Below are 27,298 nucleotides of genomic sequence, written 5' to 3'. Positions count from 1 at the left end.
ATTGAAACATCATCAGTCAACTTATGGCTAATCGAGAAAGGATCAACGGCGAGGGAGAAGCTTCATATTTTTCCTTGGGATATGATACTCTTCATATTTTGTAACATTACCGAGTCAGAAAACGAACAGCTGCATTAGCCGACGCTATTTCTAAAAAGGCATCGCTTCCCTATAACCTTTTGATCAAGATGCCTTTTTAGAAATAGCGTCGGCTAATGCACAATGTGATACCACAGTGTTTTTATTTTGTTTCTTGTTCGGAAGTCAATGAGAAAAGTGTATGGCTATGGATACCTCCTTCACCACCTCGTCATTGACCTTCGCGATATACAGATATAGGGTGGACTCTTTTCACATACACCGAGATGGTCTTGAATTATACACCGATCAATGCACATCATCAAAAATCTACCATCATCATTAATATCAGTCACCAGTCATTAGAATATATGTAAGCTATATCAGAAAGATTACTTCTCTTTCAAAGTTTCAGTGCTTCGTTTATCTTACCTCACATTACAAATGACATTTATACTCCTTGACTTCATGGTTAACGAGCGTATTATCGAAAGCTGACGGGGTTTCCATGTAAATCAATATTTGTTGTCTCAAAGCAAAAAGGGGACGACAAGTTTACATATTCAGATTCTGATTCAGCAAACAAATTTGTTTGGTCGACCTTATGCTTACCGACGTTTTACCAATCTAATCATATAACAACGCAATATAATCAATTTCGCTTTCTTGTATTTATCATGATTATACTTAACAGATTCAAAGTGCAGTATGTCCCACATCATGAACTACCAGAGTTGTAGGAGAGATGATACGGGAACTTGCCCGTGTCCTGAGGTGGCAAGTGTAAACACGAAACCAGTAGTCTTACTCTCATTTCATTTTATGTGGAAGCAGACAGCAGAATCGCCCATAAACATCAAACAACCTCGCCATTATTCAGCTTCATATTTTGCAGTACTCGAAAAATCAAATGCCAGATATCTAGACTGAACAGTCGGATTTACTAGAGGACCGGCTCTTCGGAGGCGCATGTAGCTCTACCACCTTGTTTTAGATGTGCAGTTATTATAAACATTAATTTTACGATAAATAAACATCAGGATTGCAGCCATGATCATCATATTGCATTTCGAAAGACTTAAATATTTGTTAACTCACCTCCGGTTCAAAGATTGCTCAGAAACGAAACCGATATTTGTAGTGACGACGCCAGTGGCAATGTGGCAAGGCTTGTACGCTTGTCCCAAATTTCTTTCACCACTGCCGTTGATGATGCGAGAAAGAGGTAGGAATATGCGTATATATTTCACATCTCCGGCCTCGAATGTGTCTCAGTGTGCATGGAAATGCATCACATTCATCATCAATAATGTGTGTATCAACACTGTCGATTTGGTCAGTAACAGCTTGTAGTCATCCTTAGTGCGTTTCGCTCGGTGATCAGACCGATTACTGACGCCTCTACCCTTAGTGACAGCGGACCGAGGCGCATCAACCTTCATTAGCATCGATGCGCTCAGTAGTGGTAATACGAATTACACTGCATCACACCACACCCAAGGTGACTCATAATATATTATACGAGCTTTTCACCGGCTACATTGATCACCTGTGATCTTTTACCTGCTGCAGTTCCCCCTACTTCATCTCATAGCACGCGGGTGGCTGTGGCGGTCCTGAGGGGATGCCTGATCGATATTCGGAAGAATAGAGAGTCAATGTTTGCTCCTGAGTCCAGCAACGCCCACTCGCGTTGTCTTGTATTCGCTGATGGTTGCGCTGGAGGAGCGTCCCGTGCACATGTGAGATCACTTTCTGCGATACGAACTGAAGCTGCTCTTCGTACAAGCCACTGCAAGGGCACATAACTGACTGATTCGCCGTTCTCTGTGGCGGCCTCTTTTGTTCAAAGGGTTCAGATGGTAACGACTCTGGCGCGCTCTTCTTTTGTTCAAATACTGTTTTATTATTACTATTTTTTTCCCCACAAGGGTTTTGTTTTGTTCACTTTTATGCCAGCGAACTCTAGGCTGACTTGCTCTGACACGCACCAGTGGTCAGAAAAAGTGACAAACTCTCTCAGTGACTATTGATAATAAGTATTGATACCCAGTGCATGCCATGCAAGATTTTGACTACGAACTATTCACTTATCAGCGCAGATATATTCAATATCAATAGCGATCAGCAGGCAAATGAATACCATTTAAGGTCGATGTAACGGAAATATGGGAGATAGAGATGAAAGAATTGTTCATGCAACGTGTTGTGTAACCACACACACACACACACATACGCACACACACACACACACACACACACACACACACACACATTCCAGGCCTATAGCTAGGATTTTTAGGGGGTCAATATTGCAAATATATTGGATCTTTTTACTAAAAAAATATAATAAAGAGTATATACCTCTGAGACAGTACGTATTCCGCGACGGATCCGTAAATTTAATTATGATTATTGTTTTTTACTCTTAATAGTTTGGCTTAACGTGGTGTGTATCAGCCATGATGTAAAGGCTCGTATCTTTCTCATACCTATATACTGAATTATCTTAGTCAAGTTCAGCATCATCTCTCTTGGATTTGTGCTGCTGAAGATGTTGATCACTTCCTTGTCAAATGCATATGAAGGAGCACAAGAGACTTGAACCGAGTTTTATACACATGCACGCACAGCACACACGCACACGCACACGCACACACTCATATCATTTTCGTATTAGCCTCTCCTGGAAGATCATGGTGTTACGCCTATGGCGATCAGTTTATTCTTATGTTATTGAATATTTCTAAAAGGAAACACATTTACATCTGAAGCTCGAATAGTCCCATTATATCTGTAATCTGACTGAATGCTGATTGAAATGTCATAATGCACAATGCTCCATTGAAAGCTTACTGCACTACAGCGTACATGAAATGAGAAAATCAATACATTATCCCAATGTTATTAAGGAGCTAGATAGTCTCAAAGCCAATAACCAGTCCAAGTACTCTCAAACCATAAACTTTTTGATATTCTATCGGGTAAGGAACTATTATGTATGTGGGGGTAATAAATGCTGCATGATTTCGTCTCACCTCCTTGATGATTCATGATATTCAACGGTTGCTCGATGGAAGCAACCAATGTCGGTGTATAAGATGACATGAAACATGTGTGCATGTTTGCCATTGGGCATTGTCAATTGACGAAAGCATTACCCAACACCCGAGCGCAACACAAACAAATGAACGCACACACACACACACACACACACACACACACACACACACACGTAAAAATATACAGGTATAGACACACGTTCCTAACTCACCATGTTCGGGGAGTTTTAGGCAGTCAGTATTTTTTTTTCTGATCATATCCTTAATAATTATTCAACACCGTATAAATTATCATGTTACGCAATGGCTCTTTAATTTTTAAGACTTCCATCCGTTTTGGGCTTAATTGGACGACGACAGTCTTTGATCATATTCCAAAGATGGAAAGAGTAATTTGCCTCAGAGTAGATATGATATGTGATACTTTCACTGTTATCGCAAGGAGGCGGTCTCTCCCACCGTCTTGGCTTCTCATTGCTGAGTTGAAGACAAATGCACAGGTTCTTGATTAATTGATAATATGATACACTAACACAGAAATAAAAACTGCTTTGACTGCTTTGTGACACCAGGGTGAAGTGTATGACCTTGATTTAACAACATCATTCGAAATGAAATTAAATGAGATCTGTTCACATGGATAACACTGATGTTTAATAGCAGCCGTTGTACTAATATATGTTTGTAATGGTTGTTTTGGGTTTTTTTTGCATTACTTTAACCAAAACTGAACATTCCACAAGAATAAAAAGAGTCATGACAATTGTTCATTGGTAATTCTAACGTGCAAAAACAGAATAAAAACTCGAATTATTATATGAGCCTGAAACAAAATAAATCTAAGACGAACGCAATGGTCGGTGTAGTCTAGCATGACAAGATTCCAATGACATGTACTCACTACAAACAAAAAACACACACACACAAAACAACAACAACAAAACGGGAAAATACCACACAGCGTCTACCTCTCCAGGTGAAACTTCTCACTCTTTCGAAGATATAATTGTATGGACTATCGCATTTGAATTATAACCACGGTGGCTTGAGTTGGATATCATGGAAACATCGAGACAATGACATGCCTAATATTTACTCTTTCTCTGCTACTGTATTGAGAGGATGTGATTTTTGTACAATATTTAAAGTGCGATGCGTGTTTTCAGGCGGCGCGGGATCATCATCGGCTGAGTAAAAGTATCCACTTTCCTTCATCCACTTGTTCACCAGCGCTTTTGTTATTGGCTTGCAGCTGGTGGTCACATGACACAACGTCGTGTTGGAAACGGTGACATCGGAGCGAACAAGTGGACGCTTCCATTTTTCTACGTGTACTTGAAGTTGTATGATGCTGTAACGGAGTCAATATTTCAGATTTGTCATGATTGAACAATCGATGTATATTTTGCAGTTTCTTTCCTAAAACTATTTTTAGATAATTATCTCCACGAAAATTACTCTGAAATCTACTGCATTGGAGATATTCAGGTGTTCTTTTTTTTGTTAAGTCCCTCTCAAGACCGGACAAATGGAGTAGTCCAATTAGTGTGTAACATGAGAATATCCCCGGCGAGCCAACTTTTGTAGCGTGGAATCTCATCATGATTTCTGTCAAAAGGGATTTGTTTTGCATCTTGTAATCAACTTTATCGTGTTCTATATGAGTTGGAGTTCCGGGATTTGCTACATATTCTAGTGGACAACCGAGTTTTGTTGTGTTGTTGTTTGTTGTATACTCGACTCGACACGTCAAAGTTGCCGACAGCAAGATTCCGCTTTCCACGCACAGTACCTACGGCAACGATGAACGGTGACACGCCACAGAGCAAGGGGGATCGGGACACGCGCGGTGTGCCAGCCAGTGGGGTCGGCCCATCGGTACCTGCGTGAAAGCTAGCGAGGACGCGACCCAATTAGAATTGACGGATACTGGATGGCACTGACACTGTTAGATCTAATGTTTATACATCTAGAAAAGTGGATTAGTTTAGACTAGTTCATCCCTCAGACCAAATGGATCTTGACTGCTGACAGTGACACTGCCATGCAGAGTTGTTTGCTTAGCTTTCTGTATTTAATATTTTAAAAGAAATGGAAAGACTCGATCGAGCAGGAATAAGAAGAGTTTGAGATGTGAATTCAGTCTAAGAAGGTGACACTGACAGCAGACTCAGCTCACAGCAGAGGTCATAATCTCAGCTAACAGTCGAGACTTGCATGCATTGGCTACATGTATATGCCTATATGCCTCTGTTCCAAAGACTGGTGGTGAAGTAATTGACAGATTATATTTAATATTCTTCTACACCTGTAGGTTCTAAACAGACAAAATCCCTGTGGAATCAAAATGTTTTCGCTGTCAACTTCCAAGCAGAGTAATGTTCGGACATTTAATTTTGACCCAAGTCGGGGACTCGATTTTGAGAATGACATCAAGATCCTGCGACGATCACGGGTGAGTACATTAAATACAAACCAGAGCAAAATTTTTCATAATTACAACCCAGTTTCGAACTGGCCATTCTGTATTTGTATGGGCTTGTGGATCTACAATGAACACTGCAGTAGTCGACTAGTACTAGTTAGTACTAGATCTAGTAGTAGTCTAGTACATGTTGTAGAGTGCCGGTGCGTAATCTTCTAATTGACTGTCAACGCAAAGGGGTGTTCACATACACTTGTGTTGTAACACTGTCAGACTTGACAGTGAATGAGTGAATTTCTGTGGTGTGAATATGCCACGAGAGTAAAATTTCTACATCATGCAAACAGAGTTCTCTTATTCAGTAATCAGAGGTTAATGTGTTTTTCGATAAAACTATTTCTTTTGTCATGCCACTGTGCTTATAGGATTTTATACTAATTTCCGTGATATCTTACTATGCAAGAAATGAGATGTAACTGGTTTTCAATAATTGAAATACACATCAATTCAAGCTGATTTGGGCAAGGTGTTTGCTGCAAAGGAATGAAAAACTGTTATCTTTAGTGAGCTGTATAGAGTCTAATGACTCTTGGTGAAAAGTGGAGCTGATGCAGTGATAGCATGCTTGTACGTTTACGTTTACGTCGGTACTCAGCAAAGTCCAATTCTGGATATGATGCTAAGGATGAAACTTGAGTATGTGATGCCGGTGGACGGTTGTGCAAATATTATACATGGTGCGAGTAAAAAAAAAACTCCAGTGTGGAGCTAACATGCGGATATGCGAGTCCTGAAGATGCCCAGTGATGTGGCGGTGAGGGCATCTGCAGGGAGTGCATTCCATAGCCTTGCTGCTGTTGGCATGAAGGAGTACCTATATACAACTGTACATCTTTAGTGGAGTGAGTTGTGAGAGGTTGATATTTGGAAGGATGGTAATTCCGCAATCTGATGTCGGTCATTGGTTTCAGATAGGTGTCCTTGTTAATGGCTATGAGATTGTTAGTGATTTTGTACATCATTATCTTGATGGCAGCTTCCCTCCTGGATTGTAGTGTGGCCCAATGCATTTTTTGCAGCATAGCTGTTGTAAGAATGAACTTAGTGTCAATTGTTGAATTTTAAGGTGAATAGAAATTCGGAAATCTACACATTAATAAACATAAATATATATACACAAGCACTAATACACCAGAGTGGTTTTTTAAGAAAGTTCAAAGAAGAAAAAATTATGAAGTGATAACAGCTGCCAGTGAAATTTTCCTCAAAGCATACTGGATTCAGTGATTGAAGAAATAGTACCGGTACGTAATACACATGAAGTTTTATGAAATTTGAGAATTTATTCAAAAGCTACAGATTTTATGTTTTTCTTTAATAAATCCATCATACAATCCCCTGATGACGGCCCATGACACCGTGGGATTGAACCAAAACTTTAAAAATTCATAAATTTTGAATTGTCCTCGTTTCCCAAAACTTTAGTGATCAATGCGTACTGTTGATACACCCTGTATGTACTGAATTAACTTAATCCAAATATATGTACGAATTTAGGGTAAATTCGACTTCTTTGCATACACTGATTCAAATTTTGTGGTCACTCTGCCATCTTACATTGTAGTGGCTTGCAGGTTCAGCAAAAATTGATGAGATACTGCCTGTATGTGGAGTGGATATGATAAGTACACGTACATTGTATGCAATCATTACAGATGTGGGTGTTTCATATGTTTGCATAACACATTTTAGAACATTTTATAAAAAGCACTAATCATATACCGAGATCTCAATTTAGGATTGGATTGATGATAAGCAAGCATGTACTGACCACTTTATGTATATGTTGTACTTGTATCATTTTCTCTCTCCCCACCCCCCCCCCCCCCCCCCCCCCACTGTTGACACCTGGTCTACCAGCTGACTAAATTGTCAGAATTCATGACAATGCTGTTAGCCGTGGAGCGCTTCCAGAGAGACGCCAAGCTCTCCTCATTGACGAGAAAGGACAAGAACCAGCTAGCCCAGCAAGCAGAAGACGCTCAATTCTTCCGCATTCTTCTCCGGATGATGTTAGAAGTCAGCAGGTCAGTCTATATAACTAGAAAAAAATATCAAAGAGATAAAAATGCCGATAATGCTTTGCTTTCTCTCCCCACCCCCCCCCCCCCCCCATCTTTATCATGGCATTTCTCTCATTTTAACTACTTCTCCAGTTTAAGTGTATGCCTGGAAAAATGAGTTCACATCCCATGCACGGAGATGGTATAGTATAAAAATATAGACATGGTATATGAAGTCACAACTGAGAGTTAATGCTGAAAGTGCACTGTATTCCTGTGTGAATGCAATGTACATGTAGATAGATTTATTTGGGTACATCTTTGTGTTCCTATGCAGAGCAAATAACCTGTCAGGCCAAATTGGTTTCCAAACCATCCTACAAACTGGCAATTTGCTAATTAGCAGATCTATTGTCATCTTCAGTACATACAGTACATTGGACTTTCACCAATATTTTGCATATGATATTAATAAAGTATTTGATATCAGCTTTGCATCATTTTCATTATTTTTGCACAAAACATGAACTGAGATCAATATGAAGGATTTTCATAACAATACTGGTATGTCCAGTTTACTCAAAGTCAGCCCCAAGCAACTAAAAGAAGCAAAAGAGAGTCATTTGGCCCCACTGTTGTTGTGAGAGTTGCAGTCTGGGAGAGAGGATATTAAATTTGCTATCCTCTTTAACTTAGTGCCACTTATGTATTATGGGTTTCGAAGTAAAATCAATTAAACTCAAATGAAGCGGACTTAGAAATTCATAGTATAGTACGGCACTGGCAAACAATACATGCCTTACTGACTGAAATGAGGTACAACAATGCATGCATTAATGATATTCAAGGTAAATCATCACAGGCTCTATGAGACCAGATGAATCATGAGGTTGTATTATAGAATGTTCAGTTTAGTTTTTTGCTTCCCCCTGCCTCTTCCCAAAGCAAGGAGCATAAAAGACAATCCCCTCCTCTTGGTTGTACTGGGTGTTTGTCGGTACATTTATTCCCTGCTCCCCTCTCCGTCTCTCTCTCTTTCTCTTTTTCACTGCTGTCTTAAAGCTTGTCTAAGGATACTCTTCTTTTGTTATCATGTTTGAGAAGAGGCTTTCCTCAAAATCCTGCCAGCCTTCGCTCTTTTCATGCCAGTCTTCTTAGAGAAGAGAAACCAAGAGAAGGTACAATATAAATAGGCATTTACCAGGTCACCGAGGGGCTTCAAATAGAAAGCCTATCGGTGTACAATATTAGGCAACACAAAATGTATAGCGTTTAACTGAAGGGACTAAAGCTGTGTGTCAAAACAAATGGTTGCCAGTAATAAGGAAATAATTAACCCATTGAAGACAGACTGATTTTCCTATAACACGCATTTCCCATTTACCTCAGCCCGAGAATACTTGGAGCTAGTCTTCAACAGGTTGATATATAATTTATATTCATTTACACATTATATACTGCTACTTCATGTAGAACACAACAGACATTCATAATGCTGCATGGCTCGACAATGCGAGCAATTTTATGATTCAAGGAATGACACCTTTAAATCGATGAGCCACTGAAGTAGACAGAAAAAGTGACAGTAAATTGCCATGGGCAGGTGCTTTCATGTCCTGCAAAGTTTACTGGATCAATTTTTATTGTAAAGCCTGTACATGATGGTGTTGTAGCTCAGTGAAGCTGGAAAGAGTGCCTCACTCTGCATGTAGGATGGAATGCAGCTCCAACAGATCTAATAATGCAATGTGGATCAATATTAGAAAGTCTTGTACAAGACCTGCCAATTTGCATTCACTTCAGGCATGGCTGCATTATGATGAGGGACATAATGTATCAGTTTGCGAAGCCACCTGGCAAAAAGAACTTGTTAGCAATGGTCTAATAAACCAAAATGTGCTCATGCCACCTGTAGATATATGAAATTCAATTTTCTATGCAGTTGATCGACAAACTTTCTTTGCTCTGTCTCTGTCTGTTGGTCTGTCTCTCTGTCTGTCTGTCTCTCTGTCTCTCTCTTTGCATTTATACAATTTGTGTGCTTTCAAAGCTTTACTGGTACTGGTAGTACATTTGTTCATTTGTACAGGCATGCTCATGTCTTCATACAGCCCATTGTACACCATTTCCTATCTGTCTATCCATCTATCTTTCTGTACTATCCATCAATCCATCCATTCATCTTTCTGTCTATCAGTCTATCAATACACGCTGTACAATGTATACATGGGGAGATCAATCTGTTGTACTGTGTATCCGTACTTGTACACTGTATATTTACCTTTTGAACAATCAGTCATGAACTCATATTGCTTTATTCTCTTCCATTTCATTGCAGAGAATCTGGAATCAAGCAGAGAGATGACCTCAAGAAAGTGTATCATTGGTATCAAGTCAACAAAGAGGTTCTGCACTGTGAGCCAGTAAGTTAACACATTTACATGTACAATAATTGTACTTGATTTTGAGACTTACAGATCTGTAGGTATGTGTTATGGAGTGTTTGTGATGCAAATATCCATTAAAGGGATGGTAAAGTTTTTGTTGAGATGAGATTTCAGGTTTCCAACTGTTTTTGTGTGATAGTGAGAAATATCTTATGAAATATGAAAAAATATATATGTTTCTAAGAGTAATTCAAAGTTTCTTTGACAAAAATTGGTTTGGAAATAGCTGAGATATTCAAAACAAATTAGTGATCCTTTTATTAGCATTGCTTTGTTTTTCTTTGTTTTTGGATATCTCAGCCATTTTTAAAACCGATTCCCATCAAACAAACTATGAATTCCTTTTATAATTGTATATTCTTTAACATTCATAGGGTGGTTTCTAAGTATCTCGCAAAAAGTTAAAAGCTGAATCCTCGCCTCAACCAATACTATACCAACCCTTCAAGTTATTCTACTAGGTGTATGTGCAGAATTATACTTGCAGACTGTCAATCATTTGAGTGTACTGATGAAGTCACTGAACGTTGGTAATATAATTTTTATTGAGTAAGAAATATCATACATCCTGAAGATATTAGCGTTCATTACTAATGTAGCACACAGCTTAATGTTCATGGTTACAAAGACAAAGTATGAGTTATTGATGTACTAAAGATAAGTACAAGGAGATTAAAAGATGGAGGATATTGTCCAAAATCCTGTCAAATAAAACCTGCATGGTTTGAGCTCATTTGACACATGTTAACTCTAGTTGTAAACATAATCTTTTTGGCCAATATTTGGTTGATTTGGCATGCAAACAAGATCTACAAGTGTAAGTCATGCTAGCCTCATCATCAGCCCTTGAAATTATCATCAAAGTTTGTCTATTGAATGATCTGCAAAACTCTGCAATAGAAAATTGTATCAAAATTCAATGTAAACATACAAATAGTAGGCAATCTAATCTTCTTTAAGTGTTTGTATCACATGAACTGCAGAAAGTTGAAAAAAATATTACAATATCAAAATTTTATTAGACGATATATGACTTGCTTAGAAGTCATGTGATACTACTAAAATCCTTTTACCATCAAGGTTTCTTGTGCTTGTTCACTGGGTCAGTTAGTTTTGAGCCGTATAGAAAAGAAGCTTTAGTAATCTATAAACTGTAAAAACAAACAAAGGCATGCCTTCTGTTGATTTATTGATAAAGAGTTGCACCCTGGCATATTGTTTCATGTTTCTCATGTGTAATGCTAGTACCTGTCTAGTACCATAGCTGGGCTACATGTAGTTGTGATGCAAGCAAGAGCCAGTACACGTTGTATGTGGGAAGTGGGGGGGGGGGGGGGGGGAGGAGTTCAAACATTAACTACAGTTTATGTTGAAGCTGAAAGTGAAATGTCCAGAACATTAATCAATGTTGAAGTCTGACTCTTTCGTACTTTGTGCATTGCATTTTGGAGTCTCACATGGAACTGCCTTGGAAAGACATAATGTCACTAATTTTAGAAATCTATACAGATATTTCAAGAAAATGTGCCATATAGGGATTCTGCCTCGTAACTGACAGTTAACTTGGTGTCAATCCTCTGTTTGGAGATAAACTCATGTTGGAATGTTGGACATACATTTATTGTGTATTTACAAAAAGAGGTTTTGTACATTTAAGCTTGCAGGGCCAAGTTGAATGCCAAATTTTCTTGATTATGTATTTCTTTCTGCCACTTACTTTCTGAAGATTTATTCTTTTACAGTGTTTTTCAAGGATGTTCAATAGGGGTGTTGTAATTTTAACTAAAGATAACTGTTTACTTGTTTACATAGTTAGGTGAGGCAAGCTGTCTGCCAGGAGTATTTGTGCTTGTAGGAGAGTTGACCTCGAAATGTAAACAAATGAACTATGTTTAATGTACCTCACCCAGGCATACATTCCAGCCAAGGGCTTGTTTGAATTAGATTACAGTAATTGCATTGCAAAAAGTATACAATCTAATTTGCATATCAACTTTATGGCTTTGCATATTTAGTGGTAAAATGCCGTGTATGCAACTTGTGCATAAAATTCTCATAAATCTGTGACTACAGCACTTCAAGGGAGCGGGCAAGCAGCTCTACAAACGTCCAGAGTTGAAGTTCTCTGCCGATGCCATCAAGTACTACTCTGACCCACCCGGCAAGCGGCTGCAGAAGAGGGTTGGGTTCCAGACGTCGCTGTCCCAGCAGAACACTCCTCGAGGTCAAGGGTCAAGTGAGCTTGATGAACTGAGGATAGATAACAGCAGACCCACAACAGCTCCTCCAAGCCTGAACAGACCAAAGGTAGGACTGACATACAGATTGTTTGCTCTCTTTGTCACTTCTGAAAGCCATTTATTACAAAATTGCCAATTGCAGTCATTCTATCATCATTTCTTATTCTGTGAGGAACATTTTTGCACTTTTTTCAGTTTAACTTGTCATATGTAAAGGAATATTTTGTAAGATTGAAGAATAAAATATGTCTTATTGTCAGTTCTTGAATAAAGACAGAAAATGGTTATAAAAAAAGGACACATTAGACCTTGCAACTGCAATATTGTAAGTTGACCGTGCTCTTGAAGTATGCTGTTCTTGAACAAAGTATTTGCACTAAGGCATTGATATTTGTCCCGCTTTGAGGGAAACATTAAGCTTTTTTCATCTTTCCTTCATCTATTTTGTCCCCATCCTCAGATTCATAACTCACTCAGAAGTCATCGCTCAGATGACTATGCTAATGACGATGCCAGCTTTGCAGTCAATTACATCAATGCGTACCTTAACGGCGCCAATTCCCCCATGGCCACGGGACTGCATCGGCCCTCCTCCGCCATGGGCGTCATCCGCCAGGCCCAGATCTCGGCCCAGCAGGGGAAGGAGGAGGAAGGGGTGGGCGATGAGGAGGATGACCACTCTGTGAAGTCCCTGGAATTGTCCCTCAGCAGCGAGTCCAATGCCTCCCTTATGAGCCCTGGAGGAAATGATGCTGGCCCTGTCGAGGAAAATGTTGAAGAGGATGAACAGGAGGAGGGTGATGATGATGGAAAGGTTGGTGATGATGATAAAGAAGAAGACGGCGCTGAGCCTGCCAAGGACCAGGATGCAGAGAGTGAGGCGAGTGGAGAGGAGACACAGGAGAAGATAGGAGTTGGACTTTTCAAGAGTGAGTATACACCCATGTCGATTTAACAGTGTCATAATGTAACCACCATCATGTGTCCTTAAAGAGATCAAGTTTAATTGATGACATATGTTGTTGTTATCAAGAAGGGACTTGAGAGCTACAGTTTTTTGTACCAGTCCTTTTTATACCCCCGCCAAACGAAGTTTGAAGGAGGTATATAGGAATCAGCGGACGGTCGGGCGGTCGGTCGGGCGGTCGGTCGGGCGGTCGGGCGGTCGGGCGGTCGGGCGGTCGGTCCGTTGCAAATCTTGCGTCGCGAACTACTTCCTCAGTTTTCAACCGATTCCCATAAAACTTGGCACAGATGTGTGCCTTGGGTTGTAGATGTGCAAGACGTATTTTTTGACAGTACCCAAAAGTACGTTGCCATGGTAACGGCATATTATGGGCAAAAATGGGTACAAATCTTGCGTCGCGAACTCCTCCCACAGTTTTTGATCAATTTTTATGAAATTAGGTACAGATGTTCATCTGAATATGTTAATGTGCAAGACACATATTTCCGCAGTGGCAAAAAGTGCGTTGCCATGGTAACGGCATGTTATTGGTAAAATATAGGGCAAAATGCTTCATGGCAAAACTGCTTCATCAGTGTTCTTCCAATTCTCATGGAATTCATATTGAATGTTTGTCTTAGGATATAGGTCAGCATGACACATTTCTTGACAGTGACAAAAAGTATGTTGCCATGGTAACAGCTCACATATTATGAGCCAAAATGATGGAAAATTTTGTGTTGCAAACTACTTCCTCAGTTTTTGCCCAATTTCCATGAAACTTGGTACAGATGTGTGCCTTTGGTTGTAGATGTGCAAGACGCATTTTTTGACAGTACCCGAAAGTACGTTGCCATGGTAACGGCATATTAATGGCAGAAGATCAAGGAAAGATCTTGCGGATTTAACTACTTCCTCAGTTTTTTGACCAAAGCTTATGAAATGTGGCACACACCTTGATCTTGGTGGGAAGATGTGGAAGACATATTTTTCGGACGTGTCGGAAGCTGCGTTGCTATGGTAACGGCATATAAATGGCAGAAGATCAAGGAAAGATCTTGCGGATTGAACTACTTCCTCTGTATTCGACTGAAGCTCATGAAATGTGGCACACACATTGGTCTTGGTGGGAAGATGTGCAAGACATATTTTTTGGACGTTTCGGAAGCTGCGTTGCCATGGTAACGGCATATTAATGGTGGAAGATCAAGGAAAGATCTTGTGGATTGAACTACTTCCTCAGTTTTTGACAAAAGCTTATGAAATGTGGCACACACAATAGTCTTGGTGGGAAGATGTGCAAGACATATTTTTCGGACGTGTCGGAAGCTGCATTGCCATGGTAACGGCATTTAAATGGCAGAAGATCAAGGAAAGATCATTCCTTGGGTAAGACTGTCGTCACAGGGCGGGGGTATTAATCACCTTAAGTGATATTTCTAGTTTTATCAAGGTTTGTCTAAAGGTGTAGACATTAAAGGTGTGGTATAGTTTTTGTTGAGATGGGGCTTCGGGTTTCTAACTTTTTTTGTGGCATAATGAAAAAACCCGTCATGAAGTATGAAAGAGCGTACAATTCTAAGAGGAATTCAAACTTTACTTGATGAAAATCGGTTTTGAAACAGCTAAGATATCCAAAAAACAAGGAGATCCTAATAGATGCTCGGTCCCACCATTCATTGGGACCACTTTGTTTTATTTTGTTTTTGGATATCTTGGCCATTTCAAAACCAATTTTCATCAACTTAACTGTGAATTCTTCTAAGAAGCGTATGCTCTTGAATATTCCATATAAGTGGTTTGTAATTACCTAGCAAAAAGTTAAAACCTGAATCCTCATCTCAACCGCTAAGTTAAGTTGTTGCAGGGCTATCAATGTGACACACTTGCATCATATCTATCTGGTACATTTCATGACTAAGATTTGTTCAATGTTGCTTTCTCTTCCTGCGACCCCTCAGGACCACCACCCATATCCAGCCTGGTGAACCCTGTAGCCCAGGTGACCTTTGACGAGACCTACCAGGGAGGTCAGTCTCCCGAGATGAGTGACAGCTCCCTGCTGAAGATCCAGGTGGACATGCCAAACATGCCAGGTAAGGCCAGTCTCTCACTCTCTCTGTCTCTCTGTCTGTCTGTCTCTGTCTGTCTGTCTGTCTGTCTCTGTCTGTCTGTCTCTCTCTGTGGATTCTGTGCTTAAGAAAGCTATGAAGAAGTGTAGTATTTAGACAAGATGGCTGTTGGGTAAACACACAAAGGAATCATTACTCTATATGGAGTTGAAACCATAACATACATACCGTAACAAACCATCTTCAATATTATACATGTAATACTTAGAATGCAAGATACTGATTATTAGATGAAAACAAAAGTACTGTAAAAGCTGTTATTTTAATGAGGGTTTAAATTTTGTGAATTTCACAAATCCTTGTTGGGCCCCAAATTTATCAACATGCAAATATATTGTGAACAGACAGGCATTAGTGCACTTATGATAGCCTTGATGTCAAATCACAAAAGCAACACCTCGCGAAAATATCTCTGATCTCCTCATTTGCTAATGTATGTGTACGTGAAAATAACAGTTTTTGCAAGTGTGGCGTTATCCTTTGAACTGAAGTGAATATTTAAACAATTTTTTAATATTTAAGTCTGCAACTGCTGTGCTTGATTTTCTCATGCTGATTTAGCATTGATTTTAAAATTTCTGAATACAAATTTGTCCTTTCATCTGAAATAAAATAATGTAGCAAACCAGCAAAGGAGCAGCCAGCATGCAGAGGAGCACAAGGCAGCGAACCTGATGAAGTGGAATGAATACCAGGAGGACCAGCTGAGAAGTGCCAGCGAGGAGCTGATGCGGGACCAGAGTGGAGACAGGGTCGTCACCACGGAGGTCCCTGAGAGATTCACCCAGCAGGTCATTGCAAACTACGCTGCACAGGAGTCCTTCGTCACCGACAATGGTGAGCTTCACAATGTCCTCCAACAAGCCAGTACGGATGCACCGACGCATACTGGCTTCAGTGGGACTGGGCGTGGATGCATCCATAACTGTGGGATCAAGCCCTTGGTGAAATCTAGGACTTTATATTATTCAATAGCAGAGCTACCCAGTTTCTCTGATTCTGCAGGAGGCTTCCTGAAAACTGTAATATACTTCTGTGTGTCTGGAGAAGAGAACATGAAATCTCCCTGATTTGGAAATCATTTTTGCCTATTGAGATGCATGTAACACACAAGTTTCTCCCTGATCGCTCTTTGGCATATTCCTGATTTTGACGGTGAATGTTGGCAGCTCTCCAGTAGTCAGAAAACTTCAAAAGATTTTTATCATTAAAATGAAATGTATATAGAGCTATGAAATGCATTTTGCAATTGCAGTGACAAGATAATTATGATGTCATGAGCCATTTGATAGATGACAAGATTTTCCAGAATTAGAAAAATGGCAATTGACATTCCAAGATTGCTAGCATATTAGCATCTTAAGCACAGTTATGATTCTTGGTAGAGCAAAAAAGATGATAAGCGATGATGGAGATGAATGTGTGGATTTCATTCTGTCCTCTTCCCACAGCCCCAGACATGCCAGCCAATAGTCTCGCATCCCAGTCTCTTGAACAGTTCTACAAGATGACCACGGACTATGAACCCAAGGTGAAGCAGAACCATATCTCTCCGAGGTCTGCGAGCAGGCAACAAAAGTCTCAGGTCTTTGTAGAACCAAAAAAGGTCACTATCTTTGACGAGAGAACTGAAAGCAACCCCAGGTAGGTCATTGATCCCGTGTGCGAATATCTGCTGTTGTGCATTTGTTTTGTCCTTGGACTGAGTTGTTAAAAGCCTTCACTGATGACTGTGCATAAATATAGTCTGGTCTTGAGGTGGGCAAAAGCTTTTCTGCTTAGTTTGGTATATTCTCTTCAGAGCAAAACAAAAACAAACAAACAAACAAACAAGCTAACAAATGAGCATGATCACCAATACTAGAGAATTGAGCATAATTTTGCTTTATGTATTTTTTTTTTTAACAATGAACAGCAAAGTCAGGCATTTAGATCCCTTGTTTGATGCTTCCTCTATTAAAACAGTCATCTAAAAAATGTGACTGAGTACCTTATCTTATTCAATTGCACTTCATTATAAATTCAAATCATTATGAATTTCATAATGGTGTGATACTTTTCAATGCATCTGTCCGTTAACAGTCATATTTTACTTTCAAGTGAGTCATTTCCATTGGTGAAAAGTTTTAGCATAGTTCCTTCAAATATGCCAATTCTCAATCAGGTTTTGAGAAGTACCTTCAACATTTTGCAGGACCCGTGAAGAACTGAAATAATTGGGTTAATTCATGCATGGCTGTCTTATGTGCAGGTTACCCAGTGGGAGAGGCGAGCGACCGGCTACAGTTGTAGCCGGAGCTGTGGTGAAACTAGCAGACCATGTCGGTGACCAGATGATGGTTGAAAGAGAACCGGTGAGTTTATAGTGATGGCACACAAATTCCAATGGTAGGTAAGGTACTAGCAAAGATGATCAAAATAGCTAACCCTTGTAATTCGTACCTAGAGAAGAAAACTATAGATGGCACTCTGTTCCAGCATAATCCAGTTCATCCACGAAGATATGAATAAAGGGGAATACGAAGAAAATATAACACGTCCCAGATTAATGTAAGAATGATGCTTGTCTTGTAGTTTGGAGTACTCCCTTTCATCATTCTATTCATTTCTGCAATATATTTTCTTCAGCGGTATCTTTTTTTTTTCTTCTTTTTGAATACTTGAAAATACATTTTAGACAAAATGTAGAGTGATAGATGGGTATTTTGAAAACAACATCAGAGTATAACAGTGAGCATATTGGACAAGGACCATGTAGAAAATTTTCCCAGTTGAGGCTGTTTATAATTTGTCCAAATGTTTTGTGTTTGTCTTTTGTTCCCTGCAGTATGGCCCAGAACTCCCGGCAGGATTCCGCAGACCATCCTCCAAGATTAGCCCCAAAAGGCCGTCCACAGCACCCAACCGCCAGCCCCCTAACACTCAGCCAGCCAGCGGCCACCCACTCAGTATAGCCACCGCCTATGGAGGCATGACTCCACCTCCAAACAGCAGTAGGGTGTCTTCAAGGTGAGAATCAATATTAGATACACACTTTAATTGCTTTTGAGTTATCATAAGACTTTCTTTTTAATTAACAGCTAGAAGAAGATGCATGATTATTGTGTTATAGCTACATACAAGACACATTATAAATGCTACTTGCATGTTATTTTTTGTTGTGTTGAGTTGGGTTATGCAAGTTAAAGGTAGGGAATCTCATTTGCATGCCTCAAATGAAGAGTGGTATAAGTACAGTGGTATGTTGAAGAGAGTATCATTTTAGAAACTCCCATAAAGTATTGAAAGTGGAAGGTAACATTTAGTACATTTTTATTGACCGTTAGATTTTGAATTGAATTTTTTTCGGGGCTCACTGTATATTCCGGTACATTACTAGGCTACCTTTGCAGACCCATGCACTGCATGTGTGTCCATCATGTATATTTTGTGAAGAAAGTTCATCAAAACTTACAAACATTTCTATATACATTCTTGCCACACACTCTATATGTTATTACATCATCTCTTATACTTTTAAATTTGTGTTTATAGATAAAAAAATACAGAAGACTGCAACAAAAAGGCTTAAGTGTGGCTGACACGCAGAACTACTGAGTAGTTGAGTTTTGTGCATTATTCAAATTGTAGATAACTGTTGACTTCCAAATATCTCAGCAGTGGCCTAAACAAGTCTCCTGAGGTTCATATTTAATGTTTTGCTGCATTTTGGGAAGTCTGTAAAAGGTATCCCCTACCTTTAAGCAGATATTATTCTTACACTCTAAGGACTACAGAGTTCAGAATGTGTGAGGTTTACTTACACTAACACCAGTCCTTTCCGATTGATGATGGCAATACAAAGATTACCAGGGCAAGGTAGTTAGACTTCTTGGTGTAGGGAAACTATTCATGTTATGTTAAATCTTGATAACACTTAAAAGCTGCACTGTATTTGCTTGTATCTGAATACTCCTTGATATAAGCTGAATTGTTTGGGTTGGATAAAATAACCTGATGCAAACAAGCAAAGCCGTAAACAAGGACAACAACAAACCAACTATTGACAACAACCAAAACCAGACCAAAAACAATTTATGACATTCAATAAGCAAGATGTCATGTAAAAGATTGTATGGATATATGATGTATTTCACTTCAATCTGTATTTAATTATGGTACCTCTCTTCTACAGTGATTCTACCCCAGAATACACTCCCAGAAATCAAATGGGTGAACCCATCTTTGCCCTTCCCGAGCAATCTGACTACAATGTCCACTTCAGAAGAAACATCCAGACACCGGTCTCCCCTACCATTCCCCACTCCATCTCCAGTCAGCGGTCCATGGTCGCCCCAGGTACAACCAGATACAAGTAAGTGCAAACCATCTTGTGATTGTAGATGTGTCTAGAATGTTCCATCATGCATGCATCTTTTTGGGAGAAAAACATCTCAATTTGCCTGTCTCTCCTTCGCCTATCAGGACAAATTCCATCCTTCTACTTTACCCTGGCTGTAAAGATTCAAAACAGAGTCTAGTCATGACTAATTCTGTCCAGAAAGTGTGTGCATGTGCCCTATTGGCATGCAGTCACAATCTTCACTAGCTTGTGGTTCTAAAGGTTAACGTCGAGACAACTCTTATGAAAAATGGGAATGAGAATGCTGAGAAAAGTGTTCATCTTTCATAAAAAGGATAAATGCAATTGTAAAATGAATACCCCTCTATGACTTGTCCTCAGCAGAGATCATATGCTTTGTATATTGGAAGATATGACTGTGCTTAATGTGGAAGTATTGATGAAGGGCTCTGGGTATTCTGACAAACTTCAAACCAGTCTTTAATGTGATACGAATAAAGAAAAAAGTACTCCATGCTTTGTTATTTGCTTTTCTTTGTTTGCGGAAGGAATGAACATGGATGCTGAGTGTGCATTGTCATGTTAGATATGTGCATGTTCAGACATTGCCCATAGCTGCTCCACTAGTTCAGACTGTTGAAATCATGTTTGTCAGCCTTTTAATGTTAAACATGCATGTTTCATTGAAGTGTTGAATATGCTAATAGAGCTATTGCAGTAGATTAGAATAGAATTACAGCTGAGATCATGAACATACTGATCGAGTTACAACAGTAGAGTAGAATAGAATTGCAGCATCCTTGCTGTCGCTGCTATATTGTTATAGCAGGGATTTCTTGATTGTGCTGATTATAATCTTCGGGATTGAAGGCAGCGATAGAACCAGAAGAAGGAGAAGATGAAATATTTATGCATACTTCGAAATAAACTGAATGGTTATGTAGTATTAGCTTTTTCATACAGAAATTGTGTCATTGCACATGTGAATGCTTCTGCTTAAATGTCATTGCAATCATAGTCATAGTGCCACCATCCCCCGATTTGAAAATCCTGCTGTTTTACACAGTGGGGATTTCTATGCTTGTTCAGTGTTGAGATAACTCCTGCATGGCTTGATATATGATTATGCTGTATCTACAATACTCTACCTATATCCCGGTATCACACTCAACAAGCATGCCATCTCCATATTTCTTGCCTAGTTGGTAGAATATTCTGTGACACTGTCTGCCCATGAAGACTGATTAAATCTGCAAATTCCAAGTAAAATTGTAAAATAGACAGCAAAAAATCTAGTGCTCACTAAAGCCTGAATTCTTGTAAAAGATACATTGTGTATGATGTGCATGACACTGATAGTGAACGTGAAAGAGGTCTTTTCAAATTCTCATGTTTGAAGGAGTTATGTAGCACCATTTTGGTTGTCAGTAGGTGATGATGCTGATCTCCCCCTCTATCACTTCAAACTCGGCAAGAGAGAGGGGATGCATTGCCCATTGAGGGTGCTTTATAACTCTTCTATTAATCAGCTGGTTATTCTAATGCATGTTCCTTTCATCAAACTCTGTGTCCTTTGCTGAACAGGTGGCGTGACGATGGTCATGGTAATATGACTTATCGAAAAATCCACAGGTAAACAAAACTATCATCTGTGCACCAACAAAGCAAAATTTTCTTAATCTTTGCTGAGATGTCTAAAAGCTAAAATTGTTCTTTCTCTGTTTTTCTCGTTTTTTGAAACTGGCACCAAGGCAACTATTTCAAAAAGTAGTTGTTCCGATTTTTGTCAGCACTGTGTTGTAGTGTGCGCATGATCATCAGAATGGAATGTACATTTTTGTCTTTGTCTTGTGCGCGTTCGTTCATGCATGTCGCTGCAGGAGGCGTGAATATTCTCCCCTGTTTTTATTCAGTGTTCTGTAACGTTTCTCTCTACTCACCCGAAACCTTGCACCTTTTATCTAACAGTGACTACAATTCTGCACCAAACAGATGTTTGTTTAGCATCTCTCCCGGCACTGTGTTGCTGTGAAGATTTGCCGCTTTTTTTTTTTGGGGGGGGGGGGAGGAAAATCATGACTTCCTTGTGAAAACATTGATTGAAACAGACCACATTCGATTTGAATCTCCTTGTGAAATTATGAATCAAAGCCTTAAATTCAGATGCCTCTTTCAATGAACAATAAGCTCCCCCCCAGAATACAGTCCGACTTCTCTGATCAAGCCTTCCCTTTTTCCGGATCTCTCTATTATTATCCAGACGTGATCTCTTTTTTCTTTTTCTTTTTTTCAATCTAGTAATTACAAGGAAAAGGAGGATTTCAAACTCAAACAAAATTCCTACACAAACTCACATTAATTACATATTATTCCCAGCATAATTAACTTACATTCACATCAAATTTTCATCGGAATCACATGCATTCAGATAATCACTTCCTCCAAATCACCTCAGCATACGCTACCTGCAAGAGGTTACATGTACACTTGTAACTACCATTGGGTAGACAGCTGCGTGTATTAAACATTGAATCTCCCATATCCGGCCAAATCCCTTATCTGGATAAGCGTCCGTCCTGACATGTCCAGATATTATAGAGAGAGGTTGGACTGTGTGCATAATACACAAGAGGCATTGGAGTAGCAACAAAGTTTCCACCAAATGAAATCCCTTGCTACTTGATGATTGGAGAACTATTTGCCTGCTAGAAGAATTGAATAGTGCAAGTTGACCTCAATAAAGCAAACATTTGAAGATCGCTTCAAATAGCCCTCGACATGCAGCACATAAGGGAAAGATTCTATCAAATTTGATTGATATATGGTTTGGGATATACATACTGTTGCAAGGAACACTTAATGCATACAGTAGTCACAAGGAAACAGAAAATAAATGTTAGATTTTTTTTTCAATCTATTCATGGCATCTGTGTTGTTACTATTATTGTTGTTGTTGTTTTTCATCTTATACTGACACATATACTAACAATAATCTCAGGATGTTCTAGCATCTCAAACCACGATAAAATCCTGTGAATATAAAGAACAGATAGGCAATTATAGATTCATCACATGTTTCTATTGTGTTACTGTGTTTATTTTCTCTCTCGGGTTGTTCATATTTGGAATGCATACAATTGTGAAAAACTTTGTACAATTTTGCACTATTATTCAATTGAATTCAGATGATACGGTGTCTGGCTTCACACCATACAGAGTTAATGAAATGTGAATACAGAAAACCTATAAAGCAGTTATTCGACAAAAATATGATTAAGAAGAAAAATAAAGACACAAACAAACATACTGAAGTTTGATGGCTACAGTAATTTCATCACCACTTTTGCACTATATTAGTATATGCCACAGTAGAACGTTTTTTTTTTTTGTGTGTGCTGTTTTCTTTCATGGGTTTGCATTGCGATAAGTGTGCTACAGTGTATTGCATTGTAGAGTACTATTCATTGTGTAAAGCCAATGGAAACTAGATATACATATTCAGACCAGTGAAGTCAATGACATTTGAAATCTGCAATCTTTACTTTTGCAACATATATTGTATACAAAGAACTAGAAACGCAGTACAAGTGATCATCTAAGTTTTGATGGAGACACCCGGAAAAAAACAAAAACAAAACAAACAACTGACAGTGATCTCACTGGTTCAGACTTATGTACTGCTCACTTCGTAGGAACAGATATGTTCCGTAGCAGATGATCAATATCCGAAATAACCTCTTGTGTCATGACTGGAATGCAAATTGTGTCATATTGTGAATGCAAGAATTTTAAAGACTAAGTTAACACTTAACTGAATTATCGTGCAATGTGATCATACAGAATCCACAGTGCCCCACCCACAAGAACCTCGATGAGGACGGCTGGTAGCACCCGGGGTGGGAACAGACCAAAGACCGCATCAGACCCTTCCAAGAACAAGTATCATTCCTGTAGGGTAAGTGGAGGATGATAAAGTAAGCCCAAATCAAAGAATAGAAAATATGTTAATACGATTTCTCTGAAATTAAGTCAATGAAGTCTTTGAACACATGTGCCAAGAAGGAGATAATTGTCTATCTGAAATGATGATGAGTGTTCACAAATGGTAGTTTTTCTCATTCCTGTCCATGCTCATGCACTCATTAATTGTGATGCTAACAAGATGAAGAAGTAGAACAATGAGAAGAAGAAGAGGAAGAAGAAGAAGAAGGAGGAGGAAGAGGAGGAGGAGAAGAAGAAGAAGAATGAAGACGCTCTTCTATGTGAAATGATGAGTGTTCAAAATGGCTGTATTTTCATGACCGTCAATGCTCTTGCATTTATTCGTTGTGATGCTAACCAGGCATGTGAGGCCAACATCCGTGTGCCCCAGGCTGCCAGCCACCGTAGCACCACCATGCATCCTGCCACCATTGCTTCCATGGTAACCATCAAGTCACTGGGTGGGGACAAGAGGAGGACCAGGTGAGAATTGTCCAAATTATGTGCCAAAGATTTTCTTTTTTTCGATTCTTTTTTTATTGAACTTGATGTTCTCTTGGGTAGGCAGGATATGTTTTGCATATGGACATCTTCATACACACTGCATGTCATCATCAGAAAAAAAAAATGGCTGGAAAATTGTGAAAAAATATATATGTATCAAGCTCACGCCATAAAAAAAAAGATCTTTGGTGGACTACAGTGTTGACGTCTCTCTATCTGATATGTCATGTCCAGCAATATGCAGTATTTACTGGATAAAGAAGAATAGCCATAGTTGTACTATTTTTGCATACATTTTGATTTTGAGAATTTCATGAGAGCCAAGATTAGTGAAATAAAAATGCATGTGAAAGTTATTTTCTACACTCTTATACATTGAATGTCAGGGGCAATTCTTGAAAATTTCATGACACAGAAAGGGACATTGGCTCCAATTCGGGGGGGGGGGGGGGGGAGTTCATGTCACAAAAATTTATTTTGTAACAGTAACTGAAATGGGGGGGGGGGTGAAGATCTGATTTGCCGATTTCATAAAAGACTATTGCTACTTTGTCTTCAGTCAATGCATGTTTGAAAAGAAAACCAGTTTGGTAGCAGGTATGAAAGACATGGACAGTGTGATGTGACACTTGATGATAAGCTGTGGTTCGTGAAATGACGGTTTCACGCAAAGTTTATTCTCCCCTTTACAATTTCTTGTCTATACAGTGCCAGAATGGGACATAAACAAGCCGGCGCCTACCCCTGGGAAGAAGTACATGTAAGTATCAATGTTACACAGAAAATTGTTTGATGTTCTATCAAACAATTCTTGTTGCAAGTCAGTCAGACGATGGTTATGTGTGCTGTCTCTAGTGGCTGTCTTGGGGGGATCTCATGGATCTGATCTCTTTGCAAAAACTTAATCAAGTCCTTCATTGTATTGCTTGAAGTCATGAATGAGGTCATGTCTCGACTCCCCATGCTACACACATAAATTGTTACCATTCAATAAAAAACAGTTTTCAATCTTAATGCAAAGTTTTACAATGAGAAAAAAACATAACACAGTTTTGACAATACCATGAATGAGTATTTCATGTATTGTTATTGATGATGTTTTAAGAACTACCAAGTGTTAACATCTAATTTGTAATCAGTGCTTTTGTGATTATATTCTACTGCTTGAATGCATTATTTGCAGGAATCGGGAACCACGAGTGCCCCTCCCAATATGCAATACATGTCTATCAGCACCCCAGCACACATCAAAGGTAACCTACAACGCAATTTCTCTGTAAAGGATTATTGAGTTGGCTCACTTGTAGAATTATTTGATCTTGATCCTGGAATTTGCTTCCAATTGTTCTTCCTTACCCCCCCCCCCCCCCCCCCCCCCCCCACCCTTTTTTTTTAGGTTAATTATTGTGCTTGTTTGTGGAATAATGATGTAAAAATTAGTGTTAATGTGTTCTCCATAAAGACTGGATATGCCACAGTTGTGTTCTAATTGTTGTCCATCTTCTCTGTGTTTGAAGTACACTTTCAGATATATTCAGATGTAAGCAACTGTAAATATCAACTTTACGTCATCATTTGTTAAAAGATTTCTTTAAGTTTGCAATAGATTTCATATTTCAGATAATATTGTAACATTTCATCCTGGTTTTAACTGTAGGTTGTCTCTAGATAGCATATTAAAGCAGATCCCTTTCTAGTTTTCCCAATATTTTCTCTATCTGCAATGTTATTATGATATTAACAAAAATCTTTCTGGTTTTCATACTATTTTAAACACAGTGAGGAGAGCCACAGATGGGTGAGTTGCTTTTTCTTGAACAAACTGTAGCTGTAGATAATAGATTTTTTTTTAAATCTTTTGAGTTTTCTCAAGTGTGAGCATTGCTAAAGTGCTTGATGAATTCATATGAAAATTGTATCAATGGTTATTTCAGTCACATTTGTATTTGAATGAAACTGTTACACATAACAAATCAGCAAGTGAAACTATTCTCTATATCACAGAGCTAAATGTAAATGTATCGTGTACTTTTCCCTTGAAAAGATTAAGTATAACTTTTTGGTATTCACAGGAATTTGAAGCCTTATTTGTGTGCACCTGTCAAATTTATGTTTACCTGGAATATGAAGTATAAGATCCTTAAATAGTAAGCTAGTGACATTAAATTTTGGTACAGGTTTGTGATAGTTTGCGATGGAGACATTGTCAGACCTTTTTTATGTAAGTGTGTGTTTACTGTCTCCCCTTGAGTGCAAGATATAAAAGGAAACTCTTTGGGGTTAAAGATATGTAATAGCTGTGTCCCTGAATACCTTTGTCCCTCGCAGAAGCAAAGCTCCAAACCAGAGCACAGAGAGCCTGATGCCCAAGGACTCCCTACGCAGTCAGTCCCGGGAGAGCTCCTACCCAAGCCCCATCCCAGCGCAGGGCTGGGTGATGGGGGAGAGCTCGACGGGGGAGCCCACCACCGTGGACGGGGGAGCCTCCTCCCACCAGGGCGGGGACAACTCCTCCACCATGATGGCCCCCAGCGAGCGCAGCTTCGGGAGCATGTCCGACGTGGACTTGGCGGACTTGACTGACCAGACCCTCAGCCCGGAGGACACCCCCAGGACCACGGGCAGCATTGACCATGGCGTGATTGGGCAAGAGGGAGCCCCGGACGGAATAGATGATCTGATCGCGACAGCCCCTCCCGTGGAACAGGAACCACTTAACGGAGAGGATGGACATGCACAGGCTGAAGCTGGGACTAATGAGAGCGACAGAGTGGGGTCAAGCAGTGTAGAGAACCTCCCTGGAAGTGAAACGGGAGACACTCCCAGATCAGCTGGTGATGTGTCCAGTCCAAACCGCGGAGAGGATGATACCAGCAGTGGTGATGCAACCCCCAGAGTTGAGGGGGAGAAGGGAGAGAACAAGGACCAGGAGGTGGTGGAACAGAGTCCAGCTGGAGATGTGGAGACACAATTGGAGTGTGGTGATTCAGAAGGGATCACTCAGGGACCAGGACTGGATGGTGCCGGGGCGGAGGACGGAGTCGACGTGCAATCTGAGACTGAGAGTGAAAAAGGTAC

At 39.6% G+C, this 27,298-nt stretch overlaps 1 protein-coding gene across 1 annotated transcript in view; it reads left to right on the top strand.

Annotated features, from left to right (window-relative positions):
• The first annotated feature begins 4,724 nt into the window (after positions 1–4,724).
• The window catches only part of LOC139744367 (uncharacterized), a 39,356-nt gene continuing 16,782 nt past the window's right edge, over positions 4,725–27,298 (top strand). Inside the window, exons 1-19 of the mRNA XM_071654808.1 lie at positions 4,725–5,595; positions 7,486–7,652; positions 9,967–10,051; positions 12,149–12,382; positions 12,776–13,164; positions 13,201–13,244; positions 15,223–15,357; positions 16,015–16,230; positions 16,845–17,037; positions 17,645–17,747; positions 18,221–18,393; positions 19,568–19,747; positions 21,320–21,367; positions 23,576–23,690; positions 24,078–24,199; positions 24,929–24,974; positions 25,404–25,473; positions 26,000–26,018; positions 26,549–27,294. Coding sequence (XP_071510909.1) covers positions 5,488–5,595; positions 7,486–7,652; positions 9,967–10,051; positions 12,149–12,382; positions 12,776–13,164; positions 13,201–13,244; positions 15,223–15,357; positions 16,015–16,230; positions 16,845–17,037; positions 17,645–17,747; positions 18,221–18,393; positions 19,568–19,747; positions 21,320–21,367; positions 23,576–23,690; positions 24,078–24,199; positions 24,929–24,974; positions 25,404–25,473; positions 26,000–26,018; positions 26,549–27,294 — 3,193 coding nt within the window. The 5' untranslated portion in view covers positions 4,725–5,487. The remainder of the gene's footprint in view (positions 5,596–7,485; positions 7,653–9,966; positions 10,052–12,148; positions 12,383–12,775; positions 13,165–13,200; positions 13,245–15,222; positions 15,358–16,014; positions 16,231–16,844; positions 17,038–17,644; positions 17,748–18,220; positions 18,394–19,567; positions 19,748–21,319; positions 21,368–23,575; positions 23,691–24,077; positions 24,200–24,928; positions 24,975–25,403; positions 25,474–25,999; positions 26,019–26,548; positions 27,295–27,298) is intronic.

This window comes from Diadema antillarum, unplaced genomic scaffold (genome assembly GCF_040938485.1).
Source record: "Diadema antillarum isolate AM-2024a unplaced genomic scaffold, OU_Dant_1.0 seq00001165_RagTag, whole genome shotgun sequence".
Lineage (NCBI taxonomy): Eukaryota > Metazoa > Echinodermata > Echinoidea > Diadematoida > Diadematidae > Diadema > Diadema antillarum.
Note: the sequence above shows the minus strand (reverse complement) of the source record. Positions and strands in the feature narration are given on the sequence as shown.